Here is a 15929-nt window from a genome sequence, read left to right on the forward strand (position 1 = left end):
TGGAGGAGGGGCCACTTTCTCTTTACTTGGAGAAATGGTCTCTTCAAACCACTGGCCGAGGATGGGTTCACTGTCATCATCTAATAAAAAAAAAAGACAAGAGAAAAAAAAAAAAAAAGAAGTAGGAAACCACCATTTAGGCTTAAAGCAGCTTCCCTTCTACAAGCTGCTTTACTAAGGAAAAGCCCAGCAAATGTACAAAGTAATATATTAGCAAGCCCAGAACCTGACATTTTCTTTGCAGTCACAAACTAACGGTGAAATGAGCCTGGCTCCAAAAGCAACTTCCCAGTCAAGGGAAGAAAGACTCCTTGGCATCTGCCTAAATAATATTTTAAACGGATATAAAGCTCCTGTATCACTAGGATGCTGACTGCAATAGACTGAGCATAGCTGGTACTTCTCTGCCTGTTGAACCTAACAAACCATTTTAAATCTCATCAGCTAAAATGTAACACCAGTCTAGGCAGGCAGGAGCCTAGTGCGCAAGCCTCTGCTACTTTAAAGGAAAGTGTGAGAGCTTGTTGCATACTATTACCCTGGCTGCTGTCCTCCTCAGTGCTGCTGAAGTCATCCTCATAATATGTATTAGAATCAGTGGAGGCACTTGCATCACTGCTCATGGAACCCTTCCTCTGACGCTGCAAGACACAAGCCTTAAAACAATAGCAAGGGTTAAACTCTTACTATGCACAACAGAAAGTTCCCAAAGCTCTTCTTTTATCACCCGCCACGAAAGTCTGCTCAAATTGCTTTGCCAACATTTCTCTTCAGATATTGTTTTCTAAATATTGCCTGTCATCATCTGCGATGGCAAGCAAAGCTAGAAACTGTTGGAAGACTGCAAGCTTAGTTTCATATTACAGTATGAACATAAAAGCTCCCATTCTGCATACAGTCCAGCAAGTCACTGGTCATGACTACTATTCAGCTTAAGGGGATCATGTAAGAGCCAATTCTAAAATCTTCTGTTTCGGTTGTTAGTAGATACTTGCAAGAGGAGCTTTCTGTACAGGTCTCATTATTTAACCGAGAGAAAGAATGTTACAGAACTCCTTTATCTAAGTTGTCTCCTACCTTTCTGTAAGAAGTGGACAGCAAAGTCAGCAGCAAATTAGTGAGAGGCACAGAATCGATCAACCGCTGAATTCTTTGAATTGATGTGCTCTGAGCCATGATATTCAGCACTGCTGGGGGCCCGTCAGTTTCCCATCCCTAGAGGGCAGCAGCAAAGGAAAAGTTAAAAGCATATTCCAGTGGAGAAGACAAACCGATTAAGGGAATCCATGTGCCATCTACACACCTTATGTAGTGCCTCCACTTGCAGATCCTGGAAGAGTGATGTTAGGAGTTTGATAGCATGGTTTGCTAGCACCACTGACAGAACACCAAACCCTTGATGCCTAGAGAAAAATAAAAGATGATGGCTTAAGATCTCCAATACTCCACGTTCTAAAGAAATCATGCTAAAGAATCACTACTCAATCTCACGATTTTACATCACTTAGTCACCTCTGAAGGTTTTAATCCAGCGAGAGCATATATTCTGAACTTTCAGTGTATAAAGTACACAGCTCAATGCCTCCAAGTTATAGTTACGTCTTGCCCACAATAACAGCCAAACTGATCAGGTACACTTCAAAACTGTATTATAAGGAGGACCAGGTAATTAGTTTTTGTTTGAGAATGCTCCTCCACCAGACGACACGTTTTGAACCGTTACTGCTAGTATCATCCCAAAACTGCATCTACTCTTTATCCAGAATGAAAGAGATGCCAACTCCCCCAATAAAGAACAGCAGCCTTTTTTTGCTTGCCCAACTGCGCCTTCACCCAGGCCAAAACAAGAAACTCCCCCTTGAGAACAGAAAGCAGTCGTGCTAAGCCTCAAGTGGAACCTTCAGATTGTTTTGTAGATTAAAAAGCCTCTTAGAAGAATCTAAGTGCTGGCTGACATGTAATTGGTGAAAAAAGATTAAGCTGAGTAAGATGACTGAGAAATTGCTTTGTTAAACTGAAAAGGCAGAAAATTGGATAAAGGAAAGTGAATGGACCAAAATATGAAAAGGAGGAGTGTCTTCATGAAACCAGCCAGATTCCAGAGTTGCAGAGATTTCACACCAAAGCAATAACCACAGTGACACACAGAAACTGGTCGACTCAGTGGGGGTAATCACATACCCTTTCCCAGGGCCTAGTTTGGGAGACCCAACTCCCTCTTTTGTTCGAGCAATGATGTCTCTGACACGAAGAGCAGCCAATGGGTCTTTCTCCTTTCCCTTATCGGCTAAGGCTGTAGGACTGAGGTTCAAGATGAGGAAGAGGCTGTTTAGCAAACACCAAGCACCAAGCAGCTGGAAATTCTGGTAATGCTATTGAACCAAAAGCAAAACAAAAAATGGACACTTGTGTGAATCCAGCTGAACAAATACACCACCCACCAAGGTTGTAAAGTGAGAAAGTTTCACAAGCAGATCCATTCTTACCTCCCCCCCTGCACGGCGTGAGTTGCTGATGGCCTGCCCAATCATTTCGTAGATTTCAAGCTGAAAGAAAACCCAGCACTCTTTGTAACCCTGACGCTATCTGACAGGGTGCCGCTAAACCATTCTGGACACTACTCACACTCCCCTCTCAAGCTTCTTCTGCCCCCTCAACAATTACCCACCCTAATGCAAGCTCTCAGACGTTACAGAGCTTACATCAGTATCAACCTTTCTTTTGGCATCAGCAGTCCAATGCCAGGAAGCAAGGGGAGCAGAAAGTGACCCAGATACATAAAATATCCAATAAGCAAAAAGAGTTCTTCTCTGCAAGCCCCAGACTATGCATTTCCAGCTGATCCCTTGCTTTCTTAACAGAAACAAGTGAACACAAGACTGTTCTCCCTCAAATAGTTTCCCTCCATGTCATCTACTTACACATTTCTGTACAATAGTGGCAGCATCATTTTCATAATCTTCTTCCTTAGAACTAGTGGATCCAGTTCGTACCTGCTGCGTGCTGCCAACATGTAGGATGGCCATGCATGTTGCCACACTCACACCTGAACAAAGGAGAGAGCAAAAGGACTGGGTTACACTTAAGAGCCAGTCTTGGAACTGTATATTGAATATCACACACACACGCACAGAGAGTCAAGGAGGGTAAAAACTACATGTGGATTTGACTAGACCAGAAATAGTTTTCTGTCAATTTGACTAGAGAAAAAAACATTTCAATCTCCCCCCAGAAAGAAAATTTCACACAATCTGATTCATTAAACGAGCAGTGGATATTCCTAACGGAGCAAAATACTTCAGAAGTTTGCCATTTGCAGTAATAAAGGCATTTATGTGCACAGCTCCCTTTGAAATCAGTGGAATGTGGGCACCTAATCACTGTTAATAACCTGTCCCTAATTGATTTTGGGGTGCTAATGGCACTATTGAGAAACAGGGCTGAATTCTGGAAATCATCAGCAGATCTAAAACGCTAGATTTTGGAATAACGAACAACAGCAGAAGACAGCCACATGAATCAATTTATTGGGTTTGTACCTCTGAAGGTCTGGACTGCCAACTCTACTCATGTACTTGTGTACTCAGCCTTCACACTTAAAGAACATAAATGTCATTTGACAATTAGCTGCATTGCTGGGGAATGCTGAATGCAGGCGGCATATTTAAACCCATGGAGAGAAAGCATGGCCTGATACTCCATCCATTCAGAAAAAACAGTACTGTCATCATTCAAAGGGTGTCCTGTCCAGTCCTCCATCAGCAAAGAGGACAGAGGTCATGGTCTGGGCCTTAAGGGTGCAGGTTATAAGGCATAGAAAATGCAGAGCTACTGAGGGCTCCAAAAACAGTGGAGAAAGACAAGGGAATTCAGCTTTCCAGAAGTCCAGTCCTTCCAAAGGACATTCATTCACCTGCATAGAGGCAGCTGAGGGCCAGAACAGTCACATCCTGCAGTCGTGTGGGAGTGAGAGGCTCCAATACAGGAAGAGACAGAGTATCCAGTGCCATCGTCACATCTATCACCAGCGAGTGAAACCTACAACAAGCATTGAAGTTAGGCTTAGGAATTGCACAGCATGCTCTAGAAAGGACTTTCTGGCATCAAACAATGGATAAGGGAGACACAGTGGTCTGTACTGTGTCATTTGTGTTCAGGCAGTGCTCCCACTGTGAACAGAAGAAGAGACTGAAGCATCTTACCCATTGCGAACTGCCGTGGCATCCGCTACAGTGGCTGGCATAATGAAAAAGGAGTTGGCTGACACGGCATCCTGAAATCGATTTATGTAGCGCAAAAAGTAAGGGAGGTTCAGGCACACTCTCAGCAGCTTTTCAGAGCCACCTATCAGAACAAAAGCAAGGACAATGGAGAAACATTTTACCTGCATCATTTCATAAGCTAGATTTGAGACTGGAATCAACACTTTAGTGGCTAAGCCATTAGCTTAAGCCCATGGGAATTCAATGTTTTGCCCATGCTTTTCCTGTGGCACTGTCTCTAGTAATACACTCCAGGCAGTTTTGTTGTGAGGAAACAGACATAAGTCACAGCAATGTACCTAACGGAATAGAGCATTGATTCTCAGTCAGGGCTCCGTGCCCCCAGCTTGAGTGAGAAGGCAAACGCTCTCCTCTCCCTCTCCAGTGCCCTGAGCCTGCCCCAGATAGAGCAGAAGCTACAGGTGCCACTGAGGTAAGGACTGCCATGTCTGCTACCCTTCCGTCAGCCCTGATGCTCCCAACAATGTGTCCCACCTGCATGGAGGCAGACAGGTGGATGTGGAACCAGAGACACTTTGTAACCCAGCTTTTTCTCCTCCACTCCTCCCATACTCCTGGGGCCAGTGGGAGGCACCACAGAACAGTCACCATCAAGCGAGACCCTGCAGGAGCAGGCTTAGCAGTGGGGGCTGCCTTTGCCCTCTCGGGTAGACAGAGGGGTAGAGAGGGAGCCAACAGTGGAAAGAGCAGGGCACATCAAGGTTAGGTTGTGCCCCCAGCACCCTCACCTGGCACCAACTAGATCAGTGGCTCTCAAACTTTTTGGCCTCGAAGCACCCCTCCTTACCTTTCCTGAATTGAGATTCTAGCCCAGTGATTCTCAGCTGAGGTGCCACAAAATTCAGAAAAACATTACTGGAGGGGAAGGGAGTAGGGTGCCTTGAAGATAAAAAGGTTGAAAACCACTGGAAGAGATAGACTTAAACCTTGTTTAGATGCACCACAAAGCAACCCTCAACCTTTAATGGCTGTTCACCCAGCCAGGTGGAAGATCTTGAGTCCATTTCTTGTGAGAGCAAAGGCTCCAATTCCCCTCCCTTAAGCCTTCCTACACCCCAGCCCAGTCAGTGCTGTTCCCCAGACCATTTTACACTGTCCCCAACAATATGAATATGCCAAAGTTCTGTGCATTAAAGTGAATCCTTGACGCCTTCCTGTTCACAATGAACAAGGATCCACAACACAGCGGTCACCTCTGCTGGCTGCTTCAGCAGAGACCCAGAACTGGAAATGGAATAGGGTTGTACTACCACTCACTATACAAAGCGGCTCCAAGGCTGCTGGCCCAGCACCTTTCAAGGGCACATTTTTGTTTTTTAAACTAAAAGCTCATTCTTACCTAGCTCTTGCAGGCTGGCTACATTCTGGGCAATGAAGATACTTTTTGTCTTTGCTGCAGAAGCTTGGTCAGTAGACGCTTGATCCTCACTTTCTCCTTCCACCTGACAGACAAGCAGACATTAAGATACAAGGCAACTGGCATCTAAAATATAGGATACCACAGGACATGTCTTAATGGAACTGAAGCTCATCTTACACAGAAAAGCCATATGCAACCTATGAAGATGTTAACTTTCCATAAGGTGAGATAAGTCAACCACCACCATGTGTATTGTACTTTCCCCACTGAATTCAGCATGCACAGGAATTTAACCACTGTAGACAAGCATCATCTGAGCGTCTCTGTACCCACATTTGGGGCATCAGAATCAGAACACTTTCATACGAAGGCTGACTCTTCACCTGGGTCTCTGGAGCAAGAGATGGTGATGCTGTCACTCTAGGGTTAAACACCGATGTCAACTGATTCAGGAAGTTCATCTGCACCTCCTTCTGTCGCAGTTCAGGGCTCACTGGGGAAGCCAGCTCTTTCTGATCCTCCACTGCATGGACAGAAGTAGAGGGTCAATTCCATATGTCAAGGGCAGGAAGAACATAATGCTTCATATACACCAGGCAAGTGCTGTTTTGAAGCAAGTGTTAACTAGGCTTCAAATGAGGCACCTACCATCAGAGAGGGTTTTAACAGTCTGAGGCAGCTTGGCCGATTTCATCATTGCTGTGAAAGTTATGATTTCAGTTCTGTCCAGGCGGCTACAGCCAGTGCAAAGCCCCTTGATTAGCAGAATCAGGTGTTTCTATAAAAAATGAGAAACATCAAATTAAATCCAAATGCTTCAGCTTGAAATTTCTTCATCTTCACAAGCTCTCAAAAGAGCCAATCTAAGAGCATGAAGGGGAATGAACGAAGGATAATTCGGGTCACTGAAACTGTCCCTTCTGCTTGCTGCTGAAGAACAACCTTCCCTACAGCGCACACAGGCTCAAAGGAAACACCTGACCCTGTCCTTCAAACTTAGCAACTAACTTGCACATAAATATTCTCATTAACTCTCAAAACTCCCATAGAGAACACAGGCCGAGTCAAACTCTCCCTAGGAGATGAATGCACCGTCAAGATTGTTTCTTGCACAAGAAGAACAATCAAGTTGGCAATTGAGAGGCAGCTCTCAAGTCACTGTTTCCTCTTGTTTGCTTTAGTACAGGTAATCACAATGCAAGCAGGTCAACTGAGCTCCTTGAAGAACCCTACTTAATCACACTGCTCATCATAATGCCAGCAAGCAGGAAACCACAAGGGATGCACAGGATATTACAGACTTTACTCAAAGCTATTAAATGCTTACAGAATAATTTTGCCTTGTACAAGAGTTCCCAGAATTACACGACAGCATGCCCCTAGAAGCAAAAGACTGAGCACCCTTTATGTGCTGATACCACTTAGCTTCCACTCATAAAATCCAGCCTTCTACTCACTTGTGAAACAGCACATGCTTCATCTGGGTTTTCAAGTCGTAGTAGTGAGAATTCAATCAGGACTTTACAAGCAGCTGCCACTGACTGCAGTTGGTTCCTGGGTACTGAGAAAATAAGAATCCTGTATCAATCAACTGTGATATCTCAAAATACAGGATAATTAATGCTTAAAGTTACTGACAAAAACATTATGCAATGGAGATAGATATATATTATCTCTCTCCTTGCTCCTAGCGTCTGATACAGCCATTTTTGAATAAGGCCTCATTCCACAATTAAACCAAATAACTTCAACAAATTTTTGTTGAATTTATTAAGTTGTTTCATCCAAAAGAAAGAAAGAAGCTAAAAAGATTCTGAAAAAGTCAAATAGTTTTACGTTTTTTGCAGGTGATATTGTCTATTGGATCAGCTGCATGATTGGGATAGACTTGGACAAGCTTTTGAGTGCAGTGAGACCTGAAGAGGAATGCACCGTATTCAAAGGTTTGTCCAAGTCTATCCCAACTATGCAGTTGGTCCAATAAAAGGTATCACCCATAGTTATTCTTGCCTCTTGCATATTTCCTGGACTTTCACGGCTACATCACTCCAAAACCACCAAATAGTTCTAATTTTCAGGACAGCACCAAGATTAATTTTACTCCAACTTTGAATTTAAAACATTTTAAAAAATCCCAAAAGGAAGTGCAACGTTTCATGTGATGCAAAATGATATTCTTCTCCAACTTCAGCCAAGGAACTGGAAAAAAAAAGTCCACTGGTCAGAGTTCAGAAAGCGGACTTGAAGAAACACTCAAAGGATGGCAACACCGTATACTATATTTCAGTCCTTAGACAAGACAGGAGACAAAGCATATTGAGCACTTACTTAGGCCACACACAGTCGTGATGTAATGTGTAGAGAGTGCAACAAAGGAGGAGTAGAAGGGCTCGTATTGCTTGTCATGGTGCAGGATTTCAGATTCGCTGTAATTAGAGAACATAACAGGAATGGAAATCAGTTACACGGTGACAGAGTGCATCCACACAATCCTTCGAAAACGTGAAGCACTTAAGAACATAGGCAAGATATTAACGGGCAAGATGAGGGGTACTTAATCCCAAATATATTTTTCACCTAAAATATCTGGGGTAAATTTTTATTTTTTTCCCAAACGGTGCAGCATCTCTCCTCTTCCCTAAAACCCATTGCAGGCCTCATCAAATGCTGACTTCTCCATAAGCAGGGAGATCAGAAAACCATACAACAGACTGAAGATGACAAAGTGACAAACGCCTTGGCCTGTGCCTCCCAGTTGGGCGCCTTTTACCATCCCTCTCCCCATCTATAATTCTCCAGCAGAAGGTCATTCCCATCTCAGCAGCCTGTGAAGTTTGTACCGCTTGTTTTGTTAATGCCAGACAGGGTTTGCCAGGACTGGAAGCGCTTGCATTCTTTCTCTATCAAAGAATGGAGCCGACTACAGCTTATGCAATTCTGCAGCCTGGAAGGTTCAAAACAAGCAGTTGCATAATGGTGGCAACACAAAACCTAACTTGTGAAATGAGGAGAGGAAAAGGGATGTTTGATAATTTATAAAAATAAACAGGCGGAAAAACACATCTACAATAACCTGTCCCAGTGGCAGAGATGTGCAACCTCAAAGGTCCTGTTAAAATTTTGCTCCGTTTCCCACCTACATCAACACCATAGAGAGGAAAAAGTGAATGCCTGGAATCACTTCATATGGGAGAGTAAAAATAAAGCCAAAATACACCCTTGCACATTACAACTTTTATGTCAGAGATGTGCTTTTCCTTGATGAGGCTTGACAGGTAAGGAAAATGAAAATGCCCCGCCCACAGAAAAGAAGCAGTAGTGGCTGCGTCAGGGCAAACTGCGCGCACTAACCCACCGACGTGTCTGAATGCAAGTACGGGCAGAAATCTCTAGGGATGAGCAGGGCTTGTTTCCACAGCTGATCCAGCCCTTTAGGTATCCCGTGACTATTAAGACTGTGCCAATTGCGGTGATACGGTGTGATGTGGCTATCCTGTTTACTACATACCAGAACTCATTTCACTCAGGCCATCAGATGGCAGTTATTTTCATTCAGTACTGACCCAGTAAAGAGATTTCAAAAAGATTTAAAAAACCATATATGGAATACTATCAGCCCCAACAAGCCTTCTAAATGCAATATCAAAACAAAGATTTCTCTCTCTCTCTTGCTCTCTGGACAGTTTATACTCCCCCCCTTACTAGACACAAATGAATGCGACTGTGGACTGAATGCCTGAACACTTCAAGCAAAAAAACCAGGATACTTCCATCAAAACCCAGGAATGCCTCACTTCAGCAGAGCTGGGAGGCCGCTGGACCAATCTCTAAACTTCTCGGCAACGCCCACACTCACGCAAGTTAAAAATAAAACCTGTTGCATTCCGGGGGGGGGAGACAGGATTGCCCCACCACACTAGGAAAGTTCAGAAGTTCAGTCATTTTACTTCAACAGCATCTCAAGGCCTCAACTGAAATCTGGACACTACTGTGCAAGTCTGAAGACCCAATCCAGTGTTTTTACTGCAAGAATAACCTTCCTCTGAATGTCTTGTTTCCCCTCCAATACTTTGTGCCCTCTTCTGTCTGACTGTATCAATGATTTCACCCTGTTCAAACACAGCTGCTTTGGAAGAAGAGAGGGATTTATAAAGATCGCTCAAAGCACTCTTTAATTCAGACATTATTCACCTGCTGGTGCATGCCATGACCGTGTTCAGGTATAGCATACAGAGAAACAAAGCCAGCAAACAGTCCTCCCCCAATCAGCTTTCCAAGAAATCAAAGGGTAAAAGAGAGAAATATTAGCATGAAGAAAGGGACACACTCCAACCATTAAAAGGACAAAAAGTGGAAAACAGCACGGATCCTAGTGAAGCTTCTTGACTCTACTATCAAACCATACTGCGCTCTTAACAGAGCTGTACAATTGTGTAATTTTGAACTATGGGGGGAAAGAAGAGGGAACCAGTTCCCTACTAATCTGTGCAGTCAACAAAATGATGCCCTGTCATTTCCTCTTTTCTCTATTTTGAATCATGTTTTGCTGCTATGTTTGGAAACATGCCTGAAACAGAATAAACCACACACGTTCCCTCTTGGCTGGAGAAAGAGAAATAGGAAGCTCTGAAGTCAAAACTACTTTCTTTTGCTTTTAGACAGACAGGAAGTCAATAAGAGTCCAACGCCTTCAAGACATTCAGTGAAAGAATACCACTGATTTTGAAAGATTCCCCTTTTCTAATGCTTGTCAACGTTTGACTCTCAAGTTATAAACCCCCTTCAGATAAAAAACAAATCCTGTGACATTAATGGGATCTATGTGGACCTAGGTTAGCATCTGGTCTCTTTTTGTTTTTAATTTGGAAGATCTATGTACAACTTGCTCTTGTAGTTAAGGAAGGTCTGCATCCCTATGGACCCAGAGGCTCAGGAATCTAGACGTGTGAATATAGCCCTCTTTTGAAAGCAGACTTGTGTGGACAGATTCAGTTGCACATTTTGGTTCTCCACTTTTGTGCTGCACTGTAAAGCAACAGCTGCGGTTTTAAGACAATGCATTTTAAGGAGAACAAGGAAGAACAATGTGAGCATGACAGCACATCCACCAATTTGGCAGCCCCTCTGAACTTCTGCTATTGCTCTGCTGTGCAAGGCACATTGAGAGATATTCTAGACCCAACAAGAACATGGGAGAACAAAGATAAAGGACCTGGATCAGTTCAGGGGAAAGAAATTCAGTGAGCTTCTGACTGAAGCTGAGAGATTTTGTTTTTTTACTTATCTGAAAGTCACACTGTTACTAAAGAAAGAAATGGCATTTAAAAGCAGAAGGCAGCTCTTGACAAATTAATAGCATTTACATCCTACTGGGCCACACTAACAGCTTCGTTTTTAATGAACTGGACTGATTGTTCTGCAAATAATGAAGCACAGTAAAAAGCTTTACAAGTTTTGTAATGTTCATTGGGCACTAATATTTCAGTGATGTCGAATATTCCTTACCACAACAACTATAATGATAAAATGCTCGGTAGGGATCCTATATTAATTTAACTACACATAATATTTTAACGTATCTACTGACATGTTTGTGGTTTTACAAAACCTCCTGAGCAACGTATCTAGTGGCTCTGTGCAATTCCTCCTTTCAGGAGTCAGTACACCATTTAGGTGTAATCCATGGGTCGCTAACAGATACCACTTTACTAGAATACAAAAGTCCTGATTGTTAGTAATACTCAGAGATCCTAGGCATAAACAAGGCCTTATTGTACTTTCTGGATACAATTCTGCTCCTGTTGGCTTTAACAGTTTGGGAAGAGACCCTTTCTGTAATGCTGTCATAAAAACCAGCTTCCACCATGTGGCGATGTACCCAAAAAGTTTTCTTAACTTAATCTTCTGTTCAGTCTGTTCTACTTGACCATGCCACAGGCACCCTTTTTGCCCCCCGCCCCCCTTTCATTGTAGGCATCCAAGTTGGTAGTGCCCCTTCAAGTCATTAACTGTATAATTCAAATTTAATTGTGCACATTTAAATCAGAAGGCTGAAACTTGACTCCTGAACAAGCTGGCTACTAGGGAAACTGCATGAATCTGTCAATGCATGAGCTAAACTATGAAAAGTGGCAGCTTCTAGGACAACAAGTAACCCAAGTTTATTCTGGAAAGCTATTTCAAAATGTAATGATTGTGTTCTGTACTTATTTTAACTGCAGGACACCATGCTCATCACTGTGATACTTGCAGCATTTTCTAAAGGCTGTGTCATGTATTACATGCATTTTTTTTTTAATAATGTAATTACAACACATTTTACTGCTGTATTTTAAACAAAGACTACTGTTCTCCCTTGTAACACATCAGCCTGGTTTAAAGTATTTTTGTACATGCTAACTTGTATTCCCCTTCCCCCCCCATAAAAGGTTCTCATGTCTGGGGGGCCAAGCAGCAACACAGTATGAACTACAAGGCCAAAACCTGCAATGCTCCAAGGGCCCCTGAACACCAATTTCAGTGGTTTTGGAGGGCATTCCACACTTCACAGGGTCAAGCCTGCTGAGAACTGTGTTCTTTACAACGAACAAGTTAATGAACCACTGGTCTAAGTGAGAAAGTCAAGCCAACATTTTCATTATTCATAGAAATACAAGCGATCAAATGCAGCCATTCAGTTCTTAGAAAAAGGCCAACCATCCACAGCACAACTTGCCAAGAAGGTTCTTGAATGGCATAAATATATACACAGGTTTTTGGTGGGTTACTGCATATGCACATACAGACAGACTGCCTGCGATTTGTAATGTGTAAAGCAATTACGGTGAGTGACATTTTTCTGGAACTAGGAACAGTGCTCCAGTATTCATGCCTAATGTTTTAGGCTACAAAAATAAGTTATTTAGCAAGCACTCATGCATTAAATTAATAATTCCAGGAAGTATTCCCAATGGCAAATGTCCCATGCATTCAGAACGCGACATCTCCAGCTTTCTGGTAAAAAGAGACTGGCCTTAGAGATCAGCCTTGCCTTATGAGGAAATTTTCCCCCTCCCCTTCTAAATAAATATAATACAATGGCAAAACACAAATCCACATCAATTAGTCTAATGATAGTGATGTTGACAGCAGGGGCAAAACCAAGGTGAACAATGGGTATGAGGGTCGAAAAATGAAAATGAACAACTGAAGCAGAAGCACAACTCAAGGGGCTTAATGCATTCAAGTTGAGGGGACTAGATAACCTCCATCCCAGACTTCTGGGAAAAAATGGTATATGAAATGACAAGAACAGCAGCACATCTTTTTGATTCGTGTAGCAAGCCACAGGCAGTACCTTACGAGTGGAAAATAGTGAATATAGTGCCTATATCCGAGGAAGTGGAAATCATGATTCAGACAACTGCAAGCCAACAAATCTGACCTCAACAGCATGAAGGTGCTCTAAAAGAGATGTTGAAGAAAAGGATATAGGGAGACAGGTATTTACGCAAAGTAGTTTGTGCCAGACTAACCTGATACCCAATTCTCTCACTAAAGGAACTGCAAGAGAACTCACTTATCCAAACTGCAGTAAAACAATAAAGGAGCTTCTTAAACAGGGAAGCAACTTGGTGGAGGCAGGTTTCTCAAGGACCGGTCTTGGGACTGGTTTTGTTTAATATTTTCCCTGGCATAAAAAACAGCAGTGTGGTAGTGACAGGGAGATGGGGACACTGTCAATTAAGGTGAGATCAAGATAGAATGTGGAAAGAATGACACAAGCTCAAATGACAGAAATAGTACAAAAGGCAAAGCTGTGCACTTGAATACTAGTAAGGAAAAACTGAACTGTAAGTTGGAATCTCACTGGCTGTACAGGTTTCCCTTGCTTGGATGAGCCAAATGCGGCCCGCCAGGCCATTCTATCTGGCCTACAGAGTCCCTAAAAATTTAGAAAATTAATATTTATCTGCCCCGCCTGCCTGTCACGTGGCCCTCGATGGCTTGCCAAAACTTAGTAAGCAGCCCTCTGCCCAAAATAATCGCCCACCCCTGGCTTTACACTGTACACGTGTTCCTGGAAAACAGCACAGAACTCAAATCCGCATAAAAGGAACCCACTTGACAGTGTAACTAATAGGAATATTTTCCAAGACCTCGACTGTACTGACCCCCAGACCCACTTTTACAAGACAAGTTTGATACTCACCAGCAGCAGACAATATGCAAACACACGGTGGTGGTGGTGGTGAACTTTACCACAATGGGAATGGCAACTACAGAAACATGCTGCGGACAATGAGCGAGGAGCACACTGATCCACACAGGAGACCATATTTTGGAACTCGTTGCTCCCACACTGCACTGCACAAAGCAGCTGACTGCAGGCTTCCCTCACACCGATTGCACAAGCATGACTATACCTTGCATATAACAAATCTTTGGTATAAAAGGGTCATTGCACAACAGCGAATTTGCACGTACAGAACCCACGTAAAGCAAGGGAAACCTGTCTAGGACAGAGGCGGGAAAGCACTTGATTCTACTGGAGCGATTATAACAGCAAACCTAATGCGGCGAGAGGAAACTAGAACAGCTCAGCTTATACAACAGCTACATGATGGCGGAGAGGTCTGTGACTCTTCGCATCCAGTGCACCGCACTTAAATACACAGACTTGGGGATGAAGAAAAGCTATGTACTGCCCCAGGTATGCACCTGCCCCATCTCATCTTCACATCCAGTGCACTGCACTTAAATACACAGAGTCAGGGCTGACGAAAGGCTATGTACTGCCCCCAGTACACACCTACCCTATCTCAATGCAAATAGTGCCCATTAATTACAGGAACACACCTTAGTGAGGCTCCTTACTTCATCTCCCAGAGGGGTTATGCCTCTAATAGGAGCCTTAAAACTAGAGGCCTGGAGGAGACCAAGGCATATGAGGAGAGGCTGAGGGAGTTGGGACTGTTTGGCCTGGAGAAGACAAGACTCAGCGGGGACTTGGTGGCAGCCTATAAGCATACCAGGGGCGCACCTCGGGGCTTGGGATTCACCAAGGAAAGGACAAGAAATAACAGGCACAACCCGATTGAAGATTGCTTCAGGCTAAGCGTAAGGAAACGCTTTGTGACAAGCTGATCACGGAGGGTTTGGAGCAGGCAGTCTCCCGCCCCTGAGAGCTTTAAAAACAAAAACAAAAAAACCCTCGACACCCACCTCACTGGGGTCATTTGATCCCAGGTGTCTTTCCTGCCCAGTGCTGGGGGGCAGGGCCCGATGATCTGCAAGACCCCTTGCAGCCCTTAGTAAGCATGAAACTGACATTGGGCTGATACCTGGGAAGGGAGGACTTCTCGTTAGTTTCACCAATTACTACTAAAAGGAGTATAAGGGGGTGAAGTGAACCATAAAAGGGCCCTCCTGAAGGTAAATGAGGCTCGGGGACCGCTTTCCTCACAGCAACAAGCCCTGGCTGCTGGGATGGGAAAGCGCCACAGGCCGAGACGACTGCGTCTAGGGCAAGCGGGGGGGAAGCGCGGCCCGCCCGGCCCCGGCCCCACCTCTCGATGACCGAGGCGAGCAGCTGCGGCAGCTCCTTCAGTTCGAAGGCCGAGTAGGAGGCGGAAAGCAGCGGCCGCACCGCCACCTCCCAGCCCGGCTCCGCCGCGGCGCCGCCCGACGCCGCCATCTTGTGGCCGCCACTACCTCCTCCTCCTTCTCCGGAGGGGAAGGAAAACCGGACGGGAAGTGATGCAACTCGCCCCGCGCCTGGCACGAGCACGTCGCAGGCGTATGACTGACGGCGTAAAGCGGGGGGGAGGTGGCGCTGGGGCGCAGGCGCAGTGACTCAGCAATTCTGGCGGCGCCGGGGAGCCGCTCTGCGCCTTTCGTGGTGCGCAGGCGCAGTGGCTCTGGCGCTGCAGGCAGAGGCTGGCCGTTACATCACCGGGGTGGGGGGGGATGAAGGGCTAGTCTCCCCCCACGTCATAGGTCTGGATCCGGGGCTTCACTTGCGCGCACACGCGTATACATACAGACCTGTAAACTTGCACACCCCCCCTTCAAATGAGCAGCCACACGCACGTAAACATCCACATACACCTCTAAACCTACAGACATGCGTGTGTACACACATACACGTACTTATCTGTACAGATGTGTGCGTATATATGCATATTGTACACACACACATACGCACACGTGTGTGTTACAGAGGTGTAGCTTGTAGCCGTGTTGGTAGACAAGGTTCTTTGGGTAAATCTGATATCTTTTGTTAGACCAGCTCAAATAGTTGGAAA

The 15929-nt window shown here is 44.5% G+C and overlaps 1 protein-coding gene across 1 annotated transcript in view; it reads right to left on the reverse strand.

The window, feature by feature from the left end:
• UBR4 (ubiquitin protein ligase E3 component n-recognin 4) overlaps positions 1-15338 on the reverse strand; it is a 101759-nt gene extending 86421 nt beyond the window's left edge. Inside the window, exons 1-15 of the mRNA XM_019541488.1 lie at positions 15192-15338; positions 7972-8069; positions 7101-7204; positions 6292-6421; positions 6027-6166; positions 5623-5725; positions 4203-4344; positions 3914-4038; positions 2922-3046; positions 2487-2546; positions 2182-2372; positions 1304-1403; positions 1078-1215; positions 539-656; positions 2-80 (exon numbers count right to left, since the gene is read on the reverse strand). Coding sequence (XP_019397033.1) covers positions 2-80; positions 539-656; positions 1078-1215; positions 1304-1403; positions 2182-2372; positions 2487-2546; positions 2922-3046; positions 3914-4038; positions 4203-4344; positions 5623-5725; positions 6027-6166; positions 6292-6421; positions 7101-7204; positions 7972-8069; positions 15192-15319 — 1781 coding nt within the window. The 5' untranslated portion in view covers positions 15320-15338. The remainder of the gene's footprint in view (position 1; positions 81-538; positions 657-1077; positions 1216-1303; positions 1404-2181; positions 2373-2486; positions 2547-2921; positions 3047-3913; positions 4039-4202; positions 4345-5622; positions 5726-6026; positions 6167-6291; positions 6422-7100; positions 7205-7971; positions 8070-15191) is intronic.
• Between the last annotated feature and the right edge of the window lie 591 nt (positions 15339-15929).

This window comes from Crocodylus porosus, unplaced genomic scaffold, assembly GCF_001723895.1.
Source record: "Crocodylus porosus isolate Cpor-Errol unplaced genomic scaffold, CroPor_comp1, whole genome shotgun sequence".
In the NCBI taxonomy this organism is placed as follows: Eukaryota; Metazoa; Chordata; order Crocodylia; family Crocodylidae; genus Crocodylus; species Crocodylus porosus.